Genomic DNA, 26789 nt, shown 5'->3' on the forward strand with positions numbered 1-26789 from the left:
GGTCAGTTGACAGCTCACATACTACACACACACAGAGGCCTTTTATAGAAACATGTTTGCAACCAAAATTCTGCCAGTAGTGAAACTGGAGAAAGAAGATGCATCAGAGCAGGAACTGTGGATCAGTTCAAATATTTTTCTGTAACAGATACCAACACATGGTAAATACGTTTAGGATTTGGACTTTTAAAAATAAGAAAAACATTTATTTCCATTGATTATAAATGTCTTTGCTAACCCAAAGCTGACGTCACAGTAGGAACATGTGCTCAAGATATAAACCACCAGAAATGCACAACATTACTCGAATGAGCAGGCACGAACATTGGGAAACCTTTAAATCTGCTCACTGCCAAAGCTTTTCAGCAGAAACTGCTGCACGTGAACTTTAATCCCCCTCTACACAGTCGTTGCTGAGCTGTTGCTCAGGGCTGAGGCCGGTCTCAGCCTCAGCGGGCTCAGAGTCTTTGGGGGGAAGCGGGCTGGTTTGTTGCGTGGAGGTGTTGTTGGAAGGCTCGAGGTCAGGATCTTCTACAGTTTCATCTCCATCAGTAGAACCTTTGATGACATTTGGTGAGGATGCAGCTGGAGGTTTGTCTCCTAACATGTCAGCAGTCTGAGAGGCTGAAGGGCCTGAAAGGGTTGAGAATTAGAAACAGTGATGGTTTCAGTCAACACAGACACACTCAGTCTACTACGATTTATAAAAGACAGGCAAAGCTGAGATAATGAAAAATGAAACTGTAAACTGCAGGGTTCAAACTCATTGTTCAGGGTCAAATTTAAGCACTTTAAGCACTTTCAAGGTCCATTATCAAGCTTTTCCAGCACATTACCAAAAAAACAGTTTGCATGTTCCACTTTGCATCACCTCAGTAAGACCATGTAAAAATTAAAACAAATCGTCTTAGGTTGACTTAAATGTTCTTTGTTCCTCTTTTGTTAAAACAGAGAAAAATGCACCACACAAAAATACTGAAAAAGGAAATGGTTGTCTTATATGCATATAGTGCACAAACTCAAAAAACTCATTTCTCTCAAAAATGCAGATGTGCAAATGTGAACAAATCAACTTGTTAGAGATGCTCATCTCCACTTGGAAAAAACAACCACACAAAAGAAGAAATCTGCACAAATGAACAAGTCTGCTCATCAGATATTGATGCTTCTTTCCTACGTGACACAACAACAGGAGACAGATGTTTGGTACTTTAACTAGTTAAGCACCCACACCACCAAAAATGGGGGAAAAGAGAGGAGATCACATTTAATCGGTTATAACACGAGGTCAGAAATATAAGTGCAGACATGAGTGTCCACAGAAGCCTCTGAATCTCAGCTGTAAACCATTTCTACAAACACCAAACAGTTAAAAGAGCAGTTACATCACCATGAATCTGTGGACAGGTAACATCCATATTTTGATTTATGATTTTCTGGAGTTAAATGTGACCCAAAGTATATTTTATAGCATATAAGCTATAAAATACTTTTAAAAATTAGGTGAGGGAAATAATCATTTTTTTCTATGTTTGAGTCCCAGTAACTTTGACATAGTAACATCTGCAGTAATATTTACCCCTCTGATGACAGCTCACAAGCGTTAGCTTTATTTTGATACCAAGACTGTTTACACAGAGTTTGTAATTGCAGAGAAATACTCCATTTATTTTGGCCTCTTCATTTTCGAGCAGGAAGCTCAGAAAAGCCCTGGGGGCCTAACAGGTCAAAGTTCATTCCCAATAAAACTAACTGTGAGATGTTTGACTACATTGCTCTCTGGATTATTGTTACAGTCCTAAATGATCAGCTTTAAAGTGTTTGTGCTAATAACACCATGTACAGTAAGTTATAAACTGTAAACACATTTTTATGGGTGAAGGCTCATAATAGAGACCGATCAACAGGTCATTTTCTTTTCTATGGGTCTCATTTAAATCACATTACATCATTTCTGCGGTAAATGAGGACCCTGAAGAACGATTTAATGTCACTGTTAAAGATTTGTAGACAATAGATCGCAGACAGCTGGCTCCACTTTAACTAAAGAGGAAGTAAAAACAGTTTGGATCACAAGTGTAAGGCAAAAACAAAAATACTACGCCTAATTGAAGCTGACATCAGACAGGCAGTAAAGAAATCAATGTTTTCTACATGCTTTGCCTCTTATTACCAAACTCCACACTAATGTGAGGAATCTCTGGTGGTTTGGACGAACTGTGCAATACGGGAACTCGTCACTCGACCTTCAGGGTTTCTGGTGGATATATACACTAGATCCACTTCACTATATTGTAAGGAGTATTCACTCACCACCCATCATCCAAATCATTGAATTCAGGTGATCCAGTAACTTCCACAGCTGTATAGAATCAAGCACCTAGGCATGCAGACTGCTGCTACTAAGTGGAAGTGTTTGGGAACGACAGCAACTCAGCCATCAAGTGGTGGATCACGTAAAATCCCAGAGTGGGGGTCAGTGGATACTGAGGCGCACAGAGGTTGCTAATTTTCTGTGGAGTCCATCGCTCCAAACTTCACGTGGTCTCCAGATTAGCTAAAGAACAGTGCACAGAGAGCTTCGTGGAATCCATTTCCATGGCCGAGCAGCTGTAGTCCAAGCCTTACATCACAGAGTGCAACGCAAAGCAATGGGACACAGCGGTGTAAAGCACGCCGCCACTGGACTCTAGAACAGGAGAGATGCAGTCTATGGAGCGACGGATCACAGTTCTCAATCTGGAAAGCCGATAGACAAGTCAACTTAGCAGTTGCCAGGACAACAGAGCTCCAGGTTTGGTGGCAGGGGGATTTCGGTGCGGGGTTGTTTTTCAGAAGTTGGGCTCAGTCTCTTCGTTCCAGTGAAAGGAACTCTTAATGCTTCAGCATGCAAAGACATTTTGGCTCCCGACTTTAAGGGAACAGTTTGGGGATGGCTTCTTCCTGTTCCAGCATGACTGGGCACCAGTGCACAAAGCAAGGTCCACAAAGACATGAACTCTGGCATGGGAGTCCTGACCAGAACACCACTGGGATGAATGAGAGCAGAGACTTGGAGCCAGGCCTTCAACATCAGTGTCTGACCTTACAAATGGTCATAAACTCCCATAAACACTCCCAGAAGAGTTGAAGCTGATATAGCTGCACAGGCGGACGTCGTGAATGGGATGTCACTCGAGTTCATATGAGTGTGGGGGCAGATGAGCAAACACTTTTGGCAATATACTGTACATTCAATGTTTTGCTTTTTGTATTTTCATATAAAGTTAATACACCAATGAAGCTAGATGATCCTTATGAACCTTCGCTGGATGTTTTGTAGCAGAATCATTAATTATTTCTGTTATATTGTGTCCCAGCTGTATGATACATTTTTGCCATTCTTACCAATTTGCTGCTGGCGTGCGCGCCTCTTTTCCAGGGCCCGCTGTCTGTTCAGCTCAATACGTTTCTGCTGCTCTTCGGTCAGAGAGGGAGTAGGTGGGGGAGCGAGGGCTTCGGCAATCTGCCCTTGGGGAGCATTAATAAAACTCTCTCTGCTGAACAGATCAGGATCCCCAAATGTTTCCAGTTCACGTTGTACCTCTTCGTCACCAGCACCTGAACACAATTTCAAGCAGTGCTGATAATTAAGTCCTGTGGAATATGGCAAGTATTTCCTATGTGCACCTGCAGGTGTGAATCCACCGTAGGGCTGTTCGATACAACGATATATACAAAAACGTCTATTTCATTTTACGCTATCGTTTGTTTCGTGGTGTCGCAAAATAAACTGTTTACGGCAATATTTCTTCATGGTTCTGATGTCACTGTAGTAAAGTTCTCTCTTTCTCTTATATATAACCACACTACGGACGGACAAGCGCCTGTTTTTATGCGTTGTCGTTAGCAACAACGACGGTAAAACCATCGCGTGTCCGCTTGTTTATGTTCCACATAAACCTTTCAGAATAAAGCTCAAGATCCTGTTGAGGCTTTTCAAAATAAACGGAATCACGTGAAAGAGCAGAGTGTTTACGGATGAGAAGTAAAACAGAGCCGCCAGGTGCTAAAAAATAAACCTTAGACTCAAACGTTAGAACAGGCTTTCCCCCGCAGCACGCCGTGTAATAAATACTCACAAAGAAAACGGCGCCGTTACAACTTCTGTCTAAAAATGTGTCGTTTCATGCATCGGTTAAAACACTCGACTCCAGCTACATGACGCGCAGCTGGAAACACTTCACGCAAGTCGAGATTCACAGAATTGACAGAAAATGTTACATTTCTGTGATTTATATCGTTATCGGACGATAGAATTCTTATATCGGGAGATGAGACTTTGGTCATATCTCACAGCCCTAGTCCACCGTATCCCCATCAGTAATGATTTTTCTTCTTACCATCTGTACTTGTAAAATCTTCATGTGTCAGGGGCATGTCCAGTCGTATTCGTTTAAGACATGTCTATAGAAGAATGAGTAAAAAATTACAAATTCTGAACATTAGGAATCCCACACGCTTGCAGGAAATATTCTACTGCTTCCTCTCACCTGCACTTCCTTTTTGCTGCCGAGCCTTTCCACTTTGTCAATAAAATCTTCAAATTGCAATTTGGGGTACAACCTGTGGGCCCAGTTCTCCATCTTCTGCATCAGCAGCCGCAGGTCTGCAGCCTAATGGGGCAAACATCAAAAACAGCGAGTAGTGATATGAAAGAGGGCTGTGTGTGATAGGACGCTTCTTCTTCCCACTAAAAAATGACTTCCAGTCATTGGAACAAAAGACATCTTAATTTGGTAAACCAACCTCTGGTTCCCCTCACTCATTTTTGACCACGACAGAAAGGGCAACTTTTGACCTTTTAGTCTCAAACCAAATTTAGGACATCTAATTAAAAGCTGACAGGCCAAACAGATTTAGCTCAAAAACCAATGTTCATTCACATCTGGTAATTGGTGGGACAGATGTTATCATATCCTACCTCGTGTCCTTTGCCTTTGAACTGGATATTGTCAAAGAGAGTGCCCAGAGCTGGAAGCCCTCGATCTGATATCAGCCTGGGAAAAAATATTAAGACTAAGTTAAACCATTAATGGATTACAAGCAGGGTTAGCAGCACATCCAGGCGTATTTGGCTTATCCAATTCAGGATCGTGGATGGCTGAAGCCCATCCCAGCAGCCAGGTCGCCAGCCTGTCACAGGGCCAACACAGACAGACCCTCTGAATGGAAATGTCAGTGCCTTCAGATGTACCATGTTCAGAAGGCAGTAGCTTGTTGGGGGGGGGGGGGGGGGGGGGGGGGGGGTAGGGTGTTTGGTTTTCAGGGTGCCCACAACCTTTCTTTTCCTACCTGTTTGTACATAAGGCAGTATAATGAGAAATAGTCAAATTTCTCCATCTAAAAATAAAAAATTGCTATATATATATATATATATATATTTATAGCAAAGTTGCAATTAATTTGAATATTTTATCAAATGAAAATCTATGTTTTTCTTTAATACAGCTTGCAAGTTTTATCCTAAGTATAATCGACGTTCTTACTTAAAAGCTTATTTAACATCCTTTGATTTAGTATAACTTAGTTCTGTCCAGGAACATTGTGAACAGAACAGTAACAGAGGAGTGCCACTGGAACACCCACTGGGAGACTACTGGGAACGAGCCTGACTTATGGTTGGCAATACTAACCAGGTTCACACTATAGGTGTACAGAGACTGGAAACATCTTTCTCACACACATCCAGGGATGTCTCCAACGCTCTGACAATTTTCAGTCTGGGAATTTTGCCCATCCAAATGATGAAAACAACAATGGTATTAGAGTCTTTCTTCTTTAAATGACTGGCAGAGTGAAGCTGCACCATCATCACACAGATGCAGTCATTTGTACCCGCCGCTAAAGCGTAAGAAGACGCTGCAGTACTCTGCGAAACGACAGGTGTCGCCACTCAGATAATATCACATCACTTTTTTTGTGCAAAGTTCTTTCCACAAACTTACGTTTTCAAACATTTGCAACAACTCTGTGTGTCAGTGTGTCTCTGAGCCTCTGTGCACGATTATTAGTGAAACGGTGATAAAAACCAGTGCAGTCACAGACTCGTGTTCAACCTGGCTGCAACACTGACAGTCTGCACACGTCAATCAATGATTTTGGCCTCCTTGTGTCCCAGCTCACACAAGATGACATCAAATTCCTATTTAAATGCGCATTTTAATGCATTTCAACCCTCTGTCGTGATATAAATGTCTTTGCTACCTGTGGGAGTCCAGCTTGGGTTGGGGTCTCTTCACGCCTCTCCTTTTAGCAGTAGGGACATCAGCCAGCTGTGATACCTCACCTTCATCTCCTGCATTGAAAACACATGACAACAGGATGTGTTTCTAACTCATTCTGTTGGCAGCGTGGCAAACTTCAAGCTTATCTTTAAATCCAGACAAATTATAGACTGGAGGTTACAGAAGAAATGTGCTGGTTTGAACAGTATCTGATAGGTTTCATTTGCTCACGCAAACAAAAACATGTGTGTTGTTATTGTTAGAAACATCCAGTCTCAGAGAGATGCTGAAAAACCAGTTCATGCATTTGTTAATTCTAGGCTGAACTAACAAATTCATTATTATCAAGCTGTTCCAAAAAGCTTTGTGGAAGGACTATGAGAGGTTGTATTTCTCCCACATTAGCCTTTTTTCCTGAATCTTATTTTTCTATGATTCTTCATTAAACCATGAATTTAAAATACAAAGTTCTGAATCATCACATCTTAAAGACCTCATAGTAATCCTGTAAGAGCACAGCAGCATCTACCATCTGCAAAAGGGTCTCCTTCCTCCTGGCCTCCCCGGCCTGGGGAGTGTGGTGGTGGGAGTGGGGGGAAAGCTTCATCCTCTATGCCGTCATAGTCAGGAATGTCCTGCGGGCTATTTTCCTGTGGGTCAACCATGGTGAGTCGGTCCTGGAGACAAAGTAAAAGACGTGTGAGCCCCAGTCGTCAACAGCATCAGCATTAAGTTACATGAATTTAACTGCAAGTTGAAAAAATGACATTTATTTCTGTAAGAGTAATTCTTTACTGTGTTACAACATCAACATGAAAACCTAAAAAAAACTGGCATTTACTTTTTTCTTTTTTTACATCAACAGGAGGAGCTGTACAGACACTCATCCCACCTGGAATTATACCCCAAATTCAGAAATGTACTATTATGATACATTAATGGTCCATTATGTTTGTTTCACAGTTATATACATAATACAATTTATAGATTTGTATATATTTACATTCTATCAGGGATGAACTGGTTGTGAACCTTTGGGCTGATAATGACATTTAAAAGTTACAATTTGGATGAATTATTACTGCGATACTTCTTTTGGACTCTGTAGTACCACAGAAATATCATTAAAGTAACAGGTTTGTTTTAAAGTCTTTCAGCTGTTCCGTAAGCATCATCGTCATCATCATTTATATAGCACTTTAAAAACACACCTGGCAGACCGAAGTGCTGCACAATACAAATGTAGTAATAAAATAGCAAAAAACAAACATAGCAATAAAGTAAACTCTTGAGCCAAAATGATGTGACACAACTAGGGCTGCCACAAACGATTATTTTGATAGTCGACTAGTCACCGATTATTTATGCGATTAGTCGACTAATCAGATCATCATCCACTGGATGTAAAACTACAGCTTATTGCACCATGCAGCATATGCTCTTATATAACTATCATTAGCTTATAGCTTTAAGCTTTTAAGGTGCTAACTAAAAATAAAGACAAGATGATAGTTTATTCAATTTTAATGAAATTTGCAGATTGTTTCGGTGAAGTTTAATAAACTCCTTGCTATCTAAAATATAACAGGACAACGGAGTATATTCTCCAGCATCTCACACTTCTGATAATCAGCTGTCTGCTTGACGTTTATTCAGCTGTGTAAAAACTATAACTTTAATCTCAGACAAACCGATTTACTCAGGAACAAATAAAATACTAAAAAAAAAAAGCCAAACAACAACATTTTTAATTTATCTAAGTGACTCATATATATTTAACCTGAGTAGCGAAAGACGGCGGTGGGTTTGAAAACAATTTGCCTGGAGTCCGATGTTCTCACCGTGCTAGTGACCTAGCCCCCGGCTAGCTATCGAGCTAGTGGGTAACAGACGTCTCTGAAAACGTCGGAGCGCTTTTGAAAATATGTGGTGTCCTGATAAACTGAGCCGATATTTGAGGTTTACACAGCTACATTCTCGGCTGAAAATATGTTAAACGTTTATTTTGTGACCCAGAAAGAATAATAAGAGTAATATTAAAACTAACTAGCTGCCGCCATTGTTGGAAACTGAGCTGGGCCGCGCTATGAATTCTGGGACACAGCTGCTTCTTCTTCTTCTTCTTCTTCTTCTTCTTCTTCGGGGTTTAACGGCAGCTGGCATCCTTGTACATGCAGTGCTGCCATCTTCTGTTTCAGTCCGTTATTACACTCTTAAATCCTGCTACTTATTCCTGCGTCTTTTGGGATCTTACAAAGCTTCAAACGACGCGTCGACTATTAAATCAGTCGTCGACGATTTTGATAGTCGACGTAATCGTGACTAGTCGACAAATCGTGGCAGCCCTAGACACAACACAGACACAAAAGGAAATCTTCTACATTGTTTTGCTGTTCACACAAGTTCTAATGCTACCCTTTGTTTCTGGAAGGAGACGATTTTCTGTCCAGTATTAAAGTTCAAAGAACAGGGTATCCGTCTCCAGTGGGCTGCTAAACAAGTTTACCAGAAAAATCAGACCCACGGTCATGTTGTGTCACTTTGAGTGATTAGTCAGCAGCAATAACAGGGAATGACAAACTGACAGACTTTGGATATAAAACAAACAATTTAAACATTTAGAAGTTAAACATCTTCTCGGATTCCTTTTGCTGCACATGTCTATGTATGTATTTGCTGTACAGTGTCATTTGTTTGGAACATTAATCTTGATGTATACATAAACATTTGATTTAAAAAACGTGTTTAAAAATGAACACTGACACAATTAAACACAACACTGGTGCACGGTGACTGCAAACAGAAGCAGCTGCTTGTATCCTCCTGTGCACGGATCCGTGCTCTCTGTTTATTAATAAAAGCCAAACTTCATTAATGGTAAGTGACAGAGATCTGATGAGTTCTTGCTGGTTTGTATCCACAGGAGGATACAAGTAAAATCCTCTGCAGGTTAGTGCAGGATAAGCAGGCAAGTTTACTGTAATGTGATGGATTTAAGTAAAGAACAGTGTGTGACTGGTGCACAGTGACTGTGGTGCTCATGTCAGAGTTAGATTACATCAAGTGTAGCAGAGATTAACTTAAACTTAAGCTCATGATGCTGACATTCATTCACTGAGCTCCACCCACATACCAACAGTTTAGTGTCTAATATAAAGACAGTGTACTGTCAGTGTAGAGAAAGGAAATCAGCCAGGACAACTCATGAAACATCTGCAGACATCTGGATGAATTCACAGAGAGCAGCAGGTCAGCTGATCACAGCCTGTACATTAAAAAAATCTACTGGAGCTCTCAATAGAAATGATTGTGAGCTGTGACCCTTTTCCCCACACTGAGCCACTACAGCTGATGTTAGGGTTGAATCCTGCTGAATCCCACTTTAACATCTTCCTGCTCATTTTGATGTTTAGAGGCAACGTCACCGTCTAAGATGTAGGCATTGTATACATTGTATACATTATTTCTACATTACATTAATATTGCACAAGGTTCATTTAGTTTAGCATAAAATATACATATCAGTACTTCAGCTTTTAATGGAGTATTTCTTAACACTAGTATCTGTCACCTTCTGTGTTGAGCTCATTGTTTTCTCTGCAGTGGCTGAGCTGAGTCCAAGTAGCTGAAATTTCCTCTGCTGCTCCGTCAGACTCTTCTCCTCCTCCTGATCAGCTGGGACACAAAACAGAACTTTGTTAAGCTCCACACTGCACTGAAGAGTCAAAGTGTCTCATATGTTCATCTGAGAACACACAGAACACATTTTAGCTTCCCTGGGTGGACAACTTGTTTGAAACAAACACAAAAGGTTTGAGCACCGATACCAAATTCAGCAGTATGACACACCAGTACCAGGAGAGCAATTCCTCTTTAAAATATGCCCTGGCCAAGAAAAAACCCAACAATATACGTGTGCCGTGAGAAATGATAGATAGATAGATAGATAGATAGATAGATAGATAGATAAAATTTATTTCAAACATGCAAATATAATTGAAATAACAACAGAAAAAAATAAAAATAACAAAACTTAAAAATCATCAAGTTTTCATGCAAATATCTATGTCTACAGAATGTGTGTGCTCGAAAAGGAGTAGGATGAAGTTTTCTTGTTCCTACCCCCTTATTTCAAATTTCATTGCTTACAAATCCATATCCAGGATTCAACATTATTTGATCATATATTTAACTATGTACAAGTCTAACACATTGAACATACACAAATAAAACCATTTTCAGCACATAAACCAGAACAACAACAAACTACATTTTTTACATAAACTAATCACTCTGTTTATAACAGCCGCTTAATCTCTGAGTTTATTTTCTATCTATGTGACAAAAACCTTAATGAACACTTAAGGTTGGGTTACTCAGGCCTTGATTTATAAAAAATGAGGACACAATGAGACAACTCAGTCACTGAGAGGAAGATTTCCTATATTCATGCAATTTATTATTTTTTGAACAATCCTGTGAATTTTTGTATTGATGTACTTGTCTTGATTTCATCTGTATATCCGAGTGGGTGTAGAAATCTGAGCCATCATCTGAGTAAGCCTCATCACAACTTTGCGCTGATAAAGGCAGCTGTGTTTTAGCCTGGAACACATTTATTTTTACATTTCTCATAAATGTATTTCATTATAGCACTTTTACCGCCAACATGTTGGGTCTTTTGGAGCCGGAAGTGACCTTATATGGAAGAAGGGTGGCGCTAGCTAGCTTAGCTAGCAAGCTGCATTCATAAGCTGTGCAGGTGCCACAGAGATGCTAAGTAGCCTTAATAACAGACTAATAAAACAACACAAACTCTGATTACAATGAGCTCATTTAAAAGCTTTCTTCTAATAAAATTATTTTCTTCTCTGTGTTTCACAACCTTTTGGTGATATCTTTCTGTAAATTAGTTTAAAGCAGCTTGAGTCAATTTAGTCAGATTTTTTTTTCCAACTTGTTCACAAAAACTTGAGAAGAGACACCGAGGAGAGCAACAGAAAGCCTCATTCAGGAGCTAAACTCAAGATTAACTAGACTCGGATTAATATTAGCTCGATACTTACCTTTAAGTGTTAAATCAGTCTTGACAATAATCGGAGAGAAAAACGCCATAAAGCGGGAACTCGGCTTCTTCTTCTTCTGCTCTTGTATTTTTTGGCGGTTAAAGCTTTAAGGCGCATTACCGCCACCTGCTGGACTGGACTTTTCATGTCCCAAACATCATCAATTGGGCACAAATTTGTTGGAGTTTCTGTTAATAAAAAAGATGGAATTCAAGGATCTTGTTATTTGGTTTGTTCGTTTTCACCATTTACTCTACAATTTTCTGCCAGTGTATAGCAAACCCCACAGCTCAAATCAATGAAGAATTTAGTATTTTTAACATATTGCTTAAACTGGAACCAGCAGCTATATAGGCCTAATTTTTAATCCAAACATGTGATAGAGGTTTACCACCAGGAGAAGCAGACTGTAAATAAAAGACTGTGCTACTGAAAACTGTTAGTCTGACTTTGGATTGTAAATATGTTTCCTTTTGTCACTTCTGTATTTGTATATGGCTCAAACTATTTGTTATGAAAGCAAAACAAACAAACTGATGTTGTCTCATCAGATCCAGTTGTGACATTAGCTATAGTTTCCGCGGAGGGTACTTGGTTCTGTATGACAGCACAGCTTTTAGGTTGAATTCAAGCGCTTGAGTACAGCCTGATAATTAGAGGCCTGCAAACTGTTTGCTGATGAACTTTGGAAGTAAAAGTACAGACAGCTATAGAAGACACAGGACACGAGATGGGTTCATTATTTCTTTTGAGTTCCATGTAACAATCCGTAACTCTGTAATTAATGAATGTGCCATTTAATCTTGGCTGCAGCCAAGATTAAATGGCACATTCATTAAATGGCTAAAATGGGTTGGCTGCCGTTCAGCATTTAGCACAAGTCAGCTTTTGATCAGAAAGTTTTCTGGTTTGATCCCTGGCTGCTCCAGTCTGCAGGCGAAATATCCTTGGACAAGATTGTAATCCCAAGCTGCTTTCTGATGCATCCATTGGAGTGTGAATGCTTTATAGAGTTTGTGAAACAGTTGTACGTGTGGTCAGATTGTTTTGTATTTGTGTGTGGATTGAAGCACATGTCTGAGAGCACATCAATCACGGCACATATTTTTTAAAATCTTAGTTTAAATAAAGTTTTTGATTATTTATTATAAAAAAGAGATGATATATATATAATGCAGTGGGCACTCCACCAGCTAACATGTCAGTTAATTTGACACATTGATTTATTTATCATTTCTTTTTCTCTCTCAGCTTTTCAGCTCCATATTTTTGCCATTTCTTCCACACTCAACTCTGTTCTACAAGGTGAGCCCACAGTTAATGTAGGAGAGGGCAGGTGGCATTAAGAGGTTTGATTGGGCAATCTAGGGCCCAGTTAGTTCTTCCTTTTGGTGAAAGCTGGGCTCTTCAGTTCAGCATGGCACAGCTCCAAAGATTCTGCAACATCAAACCCTCTGTCTGCTAATGTTACATCACCTGGGCTGAGGCAGTCCAGGTAATTTCAACAGTTTCTTAAAATTAGTTAATTCAGACATAAACAGAGTGACAGTTTACAGATTCAAACATGTCTCAGAGAAAACAGAAAAAAACAGTAAAGCCCAACTCTCCTCTTTGTGATCAGGAAGACAAAATTCAACTTCCTGATCAAGTAGACAAATCATTCAACCAGCTTCTAGAAAAGGAAGATATTCAAAAGTTGAAAGAAATGGAACTCCTAGACATGCAGGGAAGAAACTTTGAGCTCCAAGCAAAGCTTGATAAAGCACTAGAAAAACTAGTGCTGAAGGACAAAAAGAATCAGGAGCTGCAAGTAAAGCTTGATGAAAGACCGCACACAAATGAAGAGTTTCTTCAAGAAAAAAGGCTACAGGAGATAAAACAGAAGGAAATGGATTTCAAGCTCCAGGACCTGGAGAAACACAACAAAGGCTTGCAAATCAAGCTTAATGAAGCTCTGCAAAAAAATTAAAGAACTCCTCCAAGAAAAATAACAACAGGACATGAAGCAGTGCAAACTCCAAGGCATGGAGGAAAAATACAAAGCGCTTCAGGTAAAGCTTGATAAAACACTGAACAAAAATAAAGAGTTGCTTCAAGAACAAAAGCAACAAGAAATTAAACAGAAACAAACGGACTGCAAGCTTGAAGACGTGCAGGAAAAATACACAGCGCTGAAAATGAAACTTGATAAAGCACTGCAAAGAAATAAAGATTTCCTTCAAGAGAAAGAACAGCAAGACATGAAACAGAAACATCTGGATTGCAAACTTCAGAACATCGAGAAACACAACGAAGGCTCGCAAGTAATGCTTGATGAAGCTCTGCAAAAGAATAAAGAAATCCTTGAAGAGAAAGAAAAACTGGACCAGAGAGACACGCAGTGCCAACTCCAAGGTGTGCAGGAACAATACGGAGCGCTGCAGGTAAAGCTTGATGAAACACTGCACAAATATCAAGAGCTGCTTCAAGACCAAGAACAACAGGAAATAAAGCAGAAAGAAGACAAAGAAATTCTCCAGGACTTTGAGAGGAAAAACCAAAACCTGCAAGAACTTTATAACAAACTGAACTACAAAACACCTGAACTGGAAGAGGAAAAGGAAAAACTGCAAAACCAATGCTCAGAGATGCAGAGTAAGCTCAATGACATGCTGAGAAAAAACACAGAAGTCGAGGAACTTTCAGACAACGTGAAGTGCAAAAACACTGAGATGCAGGTGCTAAAGCAACAACTAGAGAAAACAAACGAAGACCTGCAGTGTTCACTTCAAGAAATCGAGAGCAGAAGTCAGCAGTTGGAAGACACGCACAACAAATTACAACAGAGTTATACAGAGCTGCACGAGGCAAAGCTAATGCAGGAGGCAACATCTAAAGAAATGAAAGAAAGGCTCGAAGACAAACAAGCCAAATTAGAAGAAGTGGAGAAAACATGCAAAAGACTTGAGCAGGAGAATGCAGAAACAATCGATCAGTTGAGAACCCTCATCCTAGAGAAAAAAGTGCTCGTGGAAAAGCTCATGGAAAAGAAGAAAAAACGCTTCCGCTTCTTCTGGAGGAGGGACACTCCTGCTTTTTCTACTTTTTCTACTTTTTCTACTGCTAATGTCACCTCGTCTGTTCCATCTTAATTTTCACCTCTCCTCTCCCTTTCTCTCCCTTTCTCTCCTGACACCTCTCCCTCCCCTGTCTCCCTTTAACTGCTATCACCTGTCCCATCTCCCTCCCCCCCCCCCCCCCCCCCTCTCTTTTCACCCTCACCCCCCAACCAGTCCCGACAGTTGACTGCCTCCTCTAGAGCCTGGTTCTGTCATAGGTTTCTTCCTTTAAAGGGAGTTTTTCCTATCCACTGTCGCACCTAGTGCTTGCTCAGAGGGGATTGTTGGGGTTTTCTCTCCTCTATCTCTTTCCTCCTTTCTATCCCTTTCCTTTACCTTCTTCTTTAAAACCCCTCCCCCCTTTCTATTTCCTCAATAATTTAATAATAAACACAATTGGCAAAATTTTAAAAAGTCAGATCAATGTCTTCATTCAAGAATGAATTGTCTTTGTCACCGGGTCATGTGTATTTTGTGTTTTCCTCGGGCTGGTGATCCTTGCAGTTGTTGAGCCCAAGAGTCCAGATTTTTAGTGTTTTAATCACATTTAGTGTTACATTTTAGATCACAACAAAAGAATATCCACAATTTAGGATTCAGGCATTTGTCTTTTTCAATATCATAATCATTCTATGATTGAGTCGGTTACAGAAGCAGCAGTTAGCAGCAATAACTTCAATTCATCAACATTTGCAAGCATTTCTTTATACACAGCATTTCTGTCAGGTTGAGGTCTGGACTTCCATGCAGTAGATTTGCTGCTGTGCTTGGGCTCATTATCCTGTTGCATGGCCTAATTTAGGAGAAGCTTTAGCTGTTGGACAGACGGCCTCACATTTGACTCTAGAAAACTTTGGCATACAGAGGAGTTCGTGGACTGCAAGGTGCTTATTGCTTGTGTCTGCAGAACAAGCTCAAATCACCACAATTGAACCAGCGTACTTGACAGTGGATTTGAGGTGTTTGTGCTGTGTTTGATTTTTGCTGAAGTTACTGCTGTGCATTATGACCAAACCTCCACTTTAGTCTCATCTTTTAAAAATATGTTGCTCCAGAAGCTTTCAAGGGCAAATTTGCAAACCTCAACTGAGTTGTTGTGTTCTCTTTAGAGACAAGAAGCTTTCTCCTGGCGGCCCTTCCAGACCAACCATACTTGTTTTGTCTTTTTCTAATTAAACTGTCTTGAACATTAACATGCTGTTTAAGGCCTGTAGAGGCTCAGATGCAGCTCTTGGGTATTGTGCAGTTTCTGTGAGCACTGAACAGTCTTTGTGGTGGATCTGAATGCTCCAGACTAGCAAACTTGCTCATGGTCAGTTAATCAAGTGCATAGAGCCCTGTGATGAATTTTCACATTTACTCTGTGAATCTTCATTCTTCTAGCTAGTCTTTACTCTTCTAGAAGCTTTCTTTGCTCAGACGTCTGCAGCATTGAATCTATGTCTTCTCCACTGCTATTCCAAACAAGGTGCTGATGCAGGGGTCATTAGCACAGTAAGATTTAAGTGCACAAAATGTTCACATCATAATAGTAATAATAATTAGAGGAGAGTATTATGTAGTCCAAGAAGTGTGTGGAGAAGTTTTCAGTGCGGAGGAGGGAACCATGGTGTTCAGGAGCCAAACTGCTTTGGGGGAAAATGCTATTGCACAATCTTGCCAACCTGCTCCTGATGACGCAGTCGTCTTCTGGAGGGAAGTGTGGTAAACAGTTGATGGGAAGGGTGATGCGGGTCAGCCATGATGCTAGTGGCTTTCCCAGTGAGGTGTAAATATCCTGTAGACTGGGTAGAGAGCTGCCAATAACACGCTGTGCGGTCCACACAATCCTCTGGAGGGCTCTGCGATTGGACGCATGACAGTTTTCATACCAGACTGTGATGCAGCGGGTTAGGATGCTCTGCATGGTACCTCTGTAGAAAGTATTAAAGATGGGTTTGGGGATGTGCACCTTCTTCAGTCGTCTCTTAAAATGCAGTCGCTGCTGAGCTCTTTTAGTCACTGATTTGGTGTTGCTGGTCCAGGACAGGTCCAGGGGCGGATCTAGAGAAATTTTTCCAGGCTGGCATGGAAATCAAATGGGGTGGCAAAATCAAAGCCTTGTTTTAAAGACATATGCAGGTGTTACATATGATTAATATACATTAAGCATATGTTTCATATAAATATGGTCTATAACTTAATTATTTTCTATAGCCCACATAATTAAACATTTCAGTTACATAAAATGTGTGTACTGTATAGCCTGTATAATAAATAAATATGTAACCAATAAGTATAAAATCCAGAAAGCTACACAACACTGGGCGGGGGCTCATTTCCAAACACAAGTCTAACTTAAGTTTCATACTGTTTTTGTTAGAAAAAAATCAAATTGTACTGACTACTACTACTGCCAGAAAGCTGCACTGTCACAAACAATTATTGAAACCTCATTTTTCATGATTTGTTGGGTCAATATTCTGAGGTCCAAAATATAATTGGCCATTTTTGGCTGCTTTTGATTGTTGTTGTTTTTTTTACCTTGTCTTTCTTGGTATCATTCTTTTCAGCACAACCTCACACGTCCAAATTTACAGTTATTAAAACAACTGGTCTGAAATCACACAAACACATAAAACCCTAGTAGTAGTTATATTTTCTCTTTACTATAAAAACCACAGACATGTTTAGTAAATTATTTTCATAACTTGAAATGCAAATATAAGTGGTAATTATTTTAAATTAAAATTAAACAAAAATTTTGTAAATAATAAAGTTATATACAACTATTCATCTAAAAATGCAGGCAATGCATCTGGGGTTCTTATTTTTATTTTTTTGCACAGCCATTTTAAAAATACTACAACAATCAGGTGTCACAATAAGACGCCCCACAAATTATTTGTGCCAGTAAAAAAAAAAAAAAGTCAACCACAAGACAGAGAAGAACATCACAGGGAGAAACCCTGCAGGCCTGACAGCAGGTGTATCGCTCATTCTGTTTTCCACCTGGAGACAGTGTTCACATGGCATTCTGCCTGTGTAACTTGTGTAACTACACAAGTTAACACAATTCAATTCAATTCAATTTTATTTATATAGCGCCAAATCACAACAAAAGTCGCCTCAAGGTGCTTCATAGATACAGAGAACAACCCAACAATCATATGTCCCCCTATGAGCAAGCACTTGGGCGACAGTGGGAAGGAAAAACTCCCTTTTAACAGGAAGAAACCTCCAGCAGAACCAGGCTCAGGGAGGGGCGGGGCCATCTGCTGCAACCGGTTGGGGTAAGAGAAGGAAAACAGGATAAAAGACATGCTGTGGAAGAGAGACAGAGGTTAATAACAGATATGATTCAATGCAGAGAGGTCTGTTAACTCATACTGAGTGAGAAAGGTGACTGGAAAGGAAAAACTCAATGCATCATGGGAATCCCCGGCAGCCTACATCTATTGCAGCATAACTAAGGGAGGATTCAAGGTCACCTGGTCCAGCCCTAACTATATGCTTTAGCAAAGAGGAAAGTTTTAAGCCTAATCTTGAAAGTAGAGATAGTGTCTGTCTCCCGAATCCAAACTGGAAGCTGGTTCCACAGAAGAGGGGCTGTAGTCGCAAATTTTGAAGCCATCCTGATAATCTTCTTCCACCAACGATGTGGAGATCCAACCCTTTTAGATCAAATTAAAATCAAGACACTCAAAAAGATGCTCTGTAAAAGAGTAGAAAAAATAGATACAGACATGTGCTGCATGAAAGACGTTAGGGAAGGTTAGTTAGCTGGAGAGCGAGTTATGCAGGAGAACTCTCAGCAGCATTAACTGCCCTGTTACTGCACCACCTTAATAAACCATGGTGAAGCAAAATGTCTTGTGCTTAAGACTCTACATGAAAGTTAAAATATATATGTTCAGTGCACATAGATATATAGTGTATAGTTATACATATCACACAAAAATCCACCACATCCCCCCTTGTGGTACCTGGAGGTACCACCTAAAAAGACCCAATGACTAAAGAAGAACAAAAATCGTGAAAACGAATGCGTGCGCTGTTTTTTTGCTAACATACTTTAAAGCAAGCTCTAAATAGAATATAAGAATTTGTATAAAGATCCCACACAGTTGTTGCTCTATTGAATAAACCCCAGAAACCTCATAGTCATCAACATAACATTCTTCCAACGCTTCATTTCTCTTAGTCAATTAATTTAAGACTAATTGATTCCTCTTCATTTGCAAATCATACTACACAGTATCCTTATCAGAATACTCAAGAAACTTAAAACTAGCCTAATTACAGTAAAATGAAAGTGAGGCATGAAACACATCAGCAGAGACACATAATACATACACGGATTACACAGCACCATATGTGACATTAAAAATAATACAATAAAACAATTAATTCCCAATTTTGGATTTCATCTTGGTCAGGTTCAACTTCTTTTTCTGAACAACTTCTCAGTGTGGGCTTTGAAATGTTCTTTGATCATCACTTCATCTTCTTCATCCGACATAAACCCACCAAGAGCATTCTCTTTGTGGGCCGGTACTGCTCACCCGAGTAAACACGAGCTGACATTGACATGAATTAAACATAAAACATTATATACAGTATAAGATTTTGTAAGGTAAACCTAGTTCATACAAATGAAGTAAAGAAAAGTTATTAAAACAAAACGTGCCTTGCTGTTTATTCTTTCAGTGTCCCACAGTAGCACATTTCCTGCTAGGAAAATGTCAGAAGTCACATCATTTCTGTAAATTGGGAAGTAACTGTAATACATCAAGTCACCTCTGTCTCTTGTTACCAGGACTTTTTAAAATGAATGGTGCAACATGGAAAGAGGCCCTACACAAGAGTTTAGCTTTGAGCTCAATATGCGATGATCCTTTCAGCCATGACATCTCTGACATGGGAAACCAGGGAATTTGATTAGAAAATGGTGAAGGATTTTCTTTTCAGTTAGAAACTGGATTTGTGTAACATGGTGGTGAAAAGCCCCCAAAGAAAGCAGCATATGATCAGTCGCTATATTGCATTTAATACAAACGTCCTTCGTGTATCCTTTGAATACAGAACAGATCATTTCTGATATCTATGAGTAAACCCAACGAGCACGTGTCCCAAAAGACCCCACAGTGTTTTTATCTGGCTTTTCCCTGACAGTTAGTGGACACTGACAGATGTGTGCTGAATATGAAAGGAAACAAAAGAACTAAAGAAGGTTTGCAGTGTTAAAAACAAGAACTACATGAAGGTTGTTTCATCCTGCTGTAACTTATGACAGAAGCATCTATTGTTTGTTTTTTCATTTATTTACACAAAGACAGATGTTGAAATAACAGGAGTAACAGTTTAATTCAATTGAAATCGGTCCAATCGTCTATAGTGAAATTATTGTTTTTCATTAGTTGGCAAAAGATGGGGGTTGTTGACGGCAATTCAGTGAATGCAACAGGGGAGGACGCCAGTTTGGATGGAGGGGAATCAGCAGGACAGATGAGATTTTGTTTAGGAGTCGAGTAGTTGTGTGAATGAGGAGAGGAGAGCACATTAGACTGCTGAGAGACGGGGAGGTAGTCAAGCACTGACCACATGTCTTCTTGGATTTCAGCAAAACAGATGGGCTCATCTCGGTCTTGGAATAATTCAACTCGGGGTTGAACTGATGCAGTTTGAGAGGCATCTACAGGAGAGGCAGGGGTGGGTGAGGGCTGCTGAGACTGCGCAGTGATGGGGAGGGGGTCGAGCTCTTCCAGCACTGACAGCAGTTCTTCCTCACTTCCCATCTTCATCCTGAATGTGTTCACTGACAGGTGTTGCCAGCTGTGGTGGCTTGTCTCGCGCTCAAAGAGGACAAAATAGAGAACAATACAGTGTTCAGCTGCCTGGCTGTGCTTTACACACAGCCCTGCTCTGGTACACCCACTATGCCGGCCTTTGTACACTCTCTCCATCTAATGATAGAGAGGAAGGATACATTCACTACTTCTAGCCTCCACTATTCAAATTGAGTATTTTCACAGTGTCCTAAAAGCTTCCTGAAAAGCCTTTACACTATTTTCCAAAACGCTGCATCCAGAGCACAGTCAGGGACTGGAAGGAGAGAGTATATTTCCCCCATATGGACTTCTCTCTTCATTGGCTCCCAATTAAATCCCAAATAAAAATCCAAATACTTGCCCTCACACACACAAGGTCTTGAATAATCACCCCCAATTTTGTCTACAAGATCTCACAGTGCCATATCATCCCAACAGAGTGCTTTGCTCTCAGACTGCTGTCTTCCGAGGGGATTTAAAAGTACAATGGAAGGCAGAGCCATCACTTTTCAGGCCCCTCTCTGTGGAACCAGCTCCCACTTTGTATTCGGGACACAGACACTTGCTCTCATTTTTTAATTAAGCGTGAAACCTTTTTGCCAAAGTCCAATAACTTGAGAGAGGAGCCAAAGACGTCCTCGTCCCAGATTCGTCCCAAGACAGATTCACACCTATTCGCACCTTGTCTGCTGTGACCTGAAGAACTCGCGTGACCATTGCGACTCTCAAGGTGCTAAAAATCACACAAGAGTTTAAATGCGTGAGAGGCCACACTTGAGTAGCAAAGAAGCTTAGCTGATGAGATTAAATGTGCAGTTGCATGAGAGCACTAGTCTTTTTAGTGATCTACCTTTTGACCAGTTTAGAACCTGACAAGCGAGTAATCACAATGCCCACCTTGTTAATTGTCCTGAAAGCTTCATAAGCCGGACAATGAATCAGTGATGTTGCATTTTTTCACAGCGATGGTGGTATAGTGGCGAGCATAGCTGCCTTCCAAGCAGTTGACCCGGGTTTGATTCCCGGCCATCGCAGTTGCTTCTCGCAGTGCTGTTCAAGCATGTGGGCTGCGTACTGTTTTACAGTAAAAACGTTCTCCGCTCTTTCTGCAAAGGCTTACAATGTCAGGCCAGGTGCATTCTTCATCGGCCTCGCTGCTACCGTTTGCTGTGGAAAGACACTGTTCACACAGGCTTTGAGTTCTCATCACTTCATACATATACCTTCTTACATGAAACTGTGATTGGACACGCTACTTCTTCATAAAGACACCCAGTCCCACTTTAAATATTGTGCTGAATGTTTGGAATGAAGATAACATTTTACTAACCATGTACTGATCAGCTCTTTGCGGTGGCAAAATCATCAGCTGTGTGTGTTACTGTTCATGCAAACAAGCAAGCTAATGTCAGCCAGCTAGCTTCAACCGCAGCTGTGCTGCACCGATCTCACGGAACTGCAAAACCACAAGCTTTCTCACCAAAGTCATGCAGCTACCGCATTTACAATCCAGCGTGGCCGTTGTTGTGCACATCCTACTTGAAAGACGTGTGGCGTAGGACTTGGAAGACGTATGTCTTTCAAGTATGTAGCTCCAAAACCAAATGTGGTTGTTGTGGCCGAGCGGTCAAGGCGATGGACTCGAAATCCATTGGGGTCTCCCCGCACAGGTTCGAATCCTGTCGACAACGGTCAGCTGTTTTGCGGCAGTCCAGACGTTGATTTGAGAAGAAGCCACGGCATGGAGTTCACCTGAGAAGGTGCCAGGAGAAAGAGCCAGGCCTTTGCTTGTGAAAATAGAGCACGCAGAAGCAATGGACCCAGCTATGTCCTGACAAAATTAGGCACATATTCAGTAAACATGGCATCCTTCAATTGCTCTCTTAGCCACCCCAGACGTGTAGTCATCCAGGATCCTGTCTGAGTACCGCCAATGACTGATGCGTCTGACAAATGCTGATTGCTTTGCAAGAGGATCGGGATTGGAGGGACAGCGGATTTCACCGGCAATGGGACAACAGCAGAAATTGCTTCAAACATCAAACATTACTGCATGAAAAGCACAAAGAGTGGACACATTTCATTGTTTGGAACACTGCTTTTCACTTCAGCTCTTTGCATGTTAAAACTTTGCTCTTCTCCACAGCTGGCTGACGGACACGCAAAAGTGCAAGCAAGAGTGGCCACAGACCCACTATGCCGGCCTTTGTACACTCTCTCCATCTAATGATAGAGAGGAAGGATACATTCACTACTTCTAGCCTCCACTATTCAAATTCAGTATTTTCACAGCGTCCTAAAAGCTTCCTGAAAAGCCTTTACACTGTTTTCCAAAACGCTGCTGTGCTGCCCCTTTAATCCTCCTCAGTTCCCTCAGTTTGAGATCCTTCCTGGGCTTGGTGTCATGGTACTCCAAGTTTTGCCAAACTTTGCAACTGTTGTAGCCCCTATGTGTGCCTGTGCTAACGACAAGAACACTTTCACATGGACTTCAGGTGCACAAGCGAGCTTTGAAGAAGTAAAAAAACTCCTGGTGAATAGTCCTGCACTGGCACTGTTTGACCCTGCCTTGCGTGTTGTGATCTCTACTGATGCAAGTGACTATGGGCTTGGTGCTGTATTTGCTCAAGTGCAACCTGATGGCACAGAAAAACCTGTGGCGTTTGCTACCTGCACACTGCCTGCAACAGATCAAAAGTACTCAACTGTTGAAAAAGAAGCTTATGCTTGTGTGTGGGCTGCAGAGAAATGGAGAACGTATTTGTGGGGCCGACGTTTCACTCTGCGGACAGACCACCAAGCTCTGACAACGCTGCTGAGCACCAAAGGGTTTAATAGGGTTGGCATGCGCATCGCCCGCTGGTCTGCCCGCCTCCTGTGTTTTGACTATGATGTTATTTGCCGCCCAGGTTCTCAGAACTATACAGCTGACTGTCTCTCTCGCCTGCCCCTGCCTGTTTCTTCCCATTCCACATCAGATTCAGATCATGAAATGGTAGCCCAAGTTTCTGCTGCCATGTCCTCACTTCCAGTTGCGGGCTTTGACTCTGCCTGTTCAACTTGCCCTGAACTGGTTGCTTTGCGTTCACAAATACAAAGTGGCTGGCCTGCCTCAATCAAAGCACTTGATGTCACGCTTGCACCTTACTACAAAATCCGTAATGAACTCTCAACCCTAAGTGATTATGTTCTCAGAGGCTCAAGGCTCATTGCACCACTTTCAGTGAGACCTAAACTGATTGCACTGGCACATGAAAGTCACCATTGTGCGCACAAAACAAAGATTAAGAGATCTCTACTGGTGGCCAAAAATGGACTCGCAAGTTCAGTCTGCCATAACCTCATGCCTCCTTTGCCAGTCCAATGACAAAACTGCACATACTAATCCTGCTCCTCTCCAACCCGTCCCACTGCCTGATGGACCGTGGAAAAAACTTGGTCTTGACATTGTTGGGCCTTTTGATACTGCAATACCTGCTTGTAGATACGTCATAACATTGACTGACTACTACTCCAAATGGCCTGAGCTTGCCTTTTCACCTTATGCTACTACTGATGATGTCATTCAGTTCCTCTCATCTGTCTTTAGTCGTCATGGCAACCCAGAGAACATCATAACTGACAATGGTGCACAGTTCACCTCTGTAATGTTCACCTCATTCCTCCAGAATAGAGGCATCTCCCACAGCAGAACATCTGTCTACTACCCAGCTGCAAACGGAGCAATCGAACGGTTTCATCGTGCCCTCCGCACCTGTATCCAGACATCAATCCAGCAGTCGAAACCATGGAAGGCGACTGTGCTGGATTGGCTTCAAGTTTACTGTGCAACACCGCATGCAACTACTTCCCTCTACTTCCCTCTCCCTAAGAACTCCTGTGTGGCAGGAAGATGCGTACTATACTGGATGTACTCCCTTTGCCTCCTGCTGTGTCTCCACTGGATACGTTGCACGTCACTCAGTTCGGAAATATCAGTTGAAAATGCAACGTTACACTGATGGTAGGCGTCACGCACGGAAACCTTCTTTTCTACCAGGAGAGAGTGTGAGGATAAGGAAACCCCACCATGTTCCCAAAGGACATCCCAGATTTACCCCTCCTGTAACAGTAACAAAAGCCAAAGGCTTGAATGCCTTCTTGCTGAGTGATGGAAAGAGTTGGAATGCCACTCATCTAGCACGCTGTCGCCCAGTGACTGAAAAGAACGCTGACACTGCTAGGCTGCACCACACTCAGACTGGCTCACCTACTGCCAGAAGACTGCCACGCGTCAAGTACAAGCCTCGCTGGCACAAAGACTATATTGTAGCATAATAGGTTGCTTCCTCTCTGTGCAGGGGGATGACTGAAGGGATCACCTTGCTAATTCTTGCTGTCCAAACTGGCCTCATTGAGCTGCAGGTCATCCACAGAGCCTTCCTCCTCTCTATCATCCTCTTTATTGTTGTTGCTTCCATCCTGCAGTCCATGCTGGAGACAGCTGAGTCCTAGCCCTGGGAGCATCTAGAGGCAATTAAGATAATATACCAAAGACTTTTTTCATGTGTTTATTTTTAAGAAAACTCTGTGTCCCACTGTTTGTTTTATTTTTTACTGATCATAAACAACCAGAGGTGTGGACTCGAGTCACATGACTTGGACTCGAGTCAGACTCGAGTCATTAATTTTATGACTTTAGACTTGACTTGAAAAAATGTTCTAAGACTTGTGACTTGACTTGGACTTTTACACCAATGACTTGGGACTTGAATTGGACTTGAACCGGTTTACTTGAAAAGACTTGATATTTCACCCCAAATATAAAATTTAACATACATATTATATAGAGATTGAAAATGTGACGTCATTCAGGGGTAAAACCGCAAAGGATTCTGGGAACTCGTGGCAAGAGGTACGAGCGCACGCAGGCTTTCAATTGAAATCACAGCGATAAAAAAGAAACACAAAAATGGCAAGAAGCTGTTGTATTATTAACTGCAATAGCCGGTCGCATGACAGCCACGGGAAGCCGACGGGTAAAGAGATCGGTTGTTATCGGATTACGTTGTTGAAGAGAAATTGTTCGAGCCATGTTTCCGAAGTAACAAAGAGGCGACGGGTGGCCTGGATTGCAGCCATTCAAAGACCAAATATAACGTCCCAGAACACTCCAGCTCACAGGTTAGTCTGCTCCAAGCATTCCCACAAAGGTCAGTCTGCTGTTGTAGTTAATGCGTCATTTTCATAACATAATTGGTGATATAGGTTACAAGCAAGTCTGGCGCTGAACAGAAATTGTCGCTCCTTTGTTTGTTGTGCATAAATAGTGAATTGTCCTGACACAATATTGCGTTTCGCTTCTGTTATTTTGGTACATTGACAAAAACATATACTTTTATTGACAGGATAAAACAGTTTTTTGTATCACCAATTGCCCAGTACGATTACAGCATACAGTATTATTGTCACTGCTACATTTCTGTAACGCGTACCAGAAATTATTTCCACTGCTAATTAATTACCGTTGAGCTCAAAGGTCCTATTAATAAACGGTTAACGATTGTGTATTTATGAAGACGATTTGTGAGACTGGTAAACTTATGATACATACGATGGTCTTTCGTTCTACACGGTGCATTTCAAGGTCCTGCACCCATCCGTCGGTAAACTGTACCTGGGCTTGTTGCAGTGACCTGAAGTTACTATCGTGCCAAACTAGGTATCCCCGACAGAATTTGTTTCCCCTGCGTCGGGAGCACACGCTGGACTGTCCAAATCACGGACAAACAGTATCCCACATTGTTGATTTTTAGTTTACAAACACTTCTTATAATGACTGACTACTCCTGACATTTTTGAGATCTTAGCTCTTTATACAACGAAGTTATAGTGGGATACAAATAATATCAGGCTGGTCCTGCCACAATTTGTTCCCCCTGTGTAAATCACGGACAAACAGTATCCCACATTGCTGATTTTTCGTTCACAAACACTTCTTATTATGACGCATTTCTCCTGAAACTTTGGAGGATTTAGCTCTTTATATAATAAAGTTACAGGAGAATAAAAATAGTTATTAGCCAAAATGTTTATGGTTTATTAAAATAATCCCATCTGATACCCCGTGAGCAATAAATATATAATTTTCTGTTGTAACCCTCAAACTGAATGGTAATGTAACGATACTAATTTTTCACAAAATGAAAACATCAGTACTTCCTGCATGCTCCCAGCACAGGGGAAACAAATTCTGTCGGGGATACCTACTTTGGCACGACACCGGTCCTACAACCGCATCCAAGAATAACATGCAGCTTATCTCAGAACTGTCGGTGAAAATTATCCTTGGAGCTAGGTTTAATTGAGCTGCATTTTAAAGAGGTGCAATTTCACAATTTGTGTATATTTTCTAAGTTCACTATTTTGTCATGTGTTGAGAAAAACACAGATTTAAAAATTACATGGTCTAATATTTACATTTAGCATAACTGCAACATTATTTTTTCGTTTTTTTCTTTTTAAAGACTCGAAAGGACTTGAAATTCAAAATTTCAGACTTGTGACTTT

The 26789-nt window shown here is 41.1% G+C and overlaps 1 protein-coding gene and 2 non-coding genes across 3 annotated transcripts; 2 read left to right on the forward strand and 1 right to left on the reverse strand.

Annotated features, from left to right (window-relative positions):
* Window positions 1-388: 388 nt before the first annotated feature.
* Window positions 389-20213, reverse strand: LOC146566785 (uncharacterized). The gene is made up of 11 exons (XM_085285815.1): window positions 20011-20213; window positions 18396-18408; window positions 16095-16492; window positions 9838-9976; window positions 6796-6943; window positions 6247-6337; window positions 4964-5039; window positions 4533-4655; window positions 4383-4446; window positions 3388-3600; window positions 389-633 (listed from the first exon to the last, which is right to left on the reverse strand). The coding sequence occupies exons 1-11, from the start codon at window positions 20211-20213 to the stop codon at window positions 389-391; spliced, it is 1713 nt and encodes a 570-aa protein (XP_085141941.1).
* A 989-nt stretch (window positions 20214-21202) lies between these two features.
* trnag-ucc (transfer RNA glycine (anticodon UCC)) lies at window positions 21203-21274 on the forward strand. The gene has a single exon. It is a non-coding gene; the product is annotated as a tRNA-Gly (tRNA).
* Window positions 21275-21849: 575 nt separating this feature from the next.
* On the forward strand, window positions 21850-21931 carry trnas-cga (transfer RNA serine (anticodon CGA)). The gene has a single exon. It is a non-coding gene; the product is annotated as a tRNA-Ser (tRNA).
* The last annotated feature ends 4858 nt before the right edge of the window (window positions 21932-26789 follow it).

The sequence above is a fragment of the Mchenga conophoros genome, linkage group LG9, assembly GCF_057382185.1.
Source record: "Mchenga conophoros isolate Kocher_MC1m ecotype Shallow Benthic linkage group LG9, M_conophoros_male_GT1.1, whole genome shotgun sequence".
NCBI lineage: Eukaryota > Metazoa > Chordata > Actinopteri > Cichliformes > Cichlidae > Mchenga > Mchenga conophoros.

Coding starts and splice junctions, on each gene's coding strand:
- LOC146566785 (XM_085285815.1), bottom strand. CDS start 20,213: ATGAAGATGGGAAGTGAGGAAGAACTGCTGTCAGTGCTGGAAGAGCTC. Junction 6,338..6,795: donor AGGAGACCCTTTTGCAGATG/GTAGATGCTGCT, acceptor TTTTCAATGCAG/GAGATGAAGGTGAGGTATCA. Junction 5,040..6,246: donor CCCAAGCTGGACTCCCACAG/GTAGCAAAGACA, acceptor ATTTTTTCCCAG/GCTGATATCAGATCGAGGGC.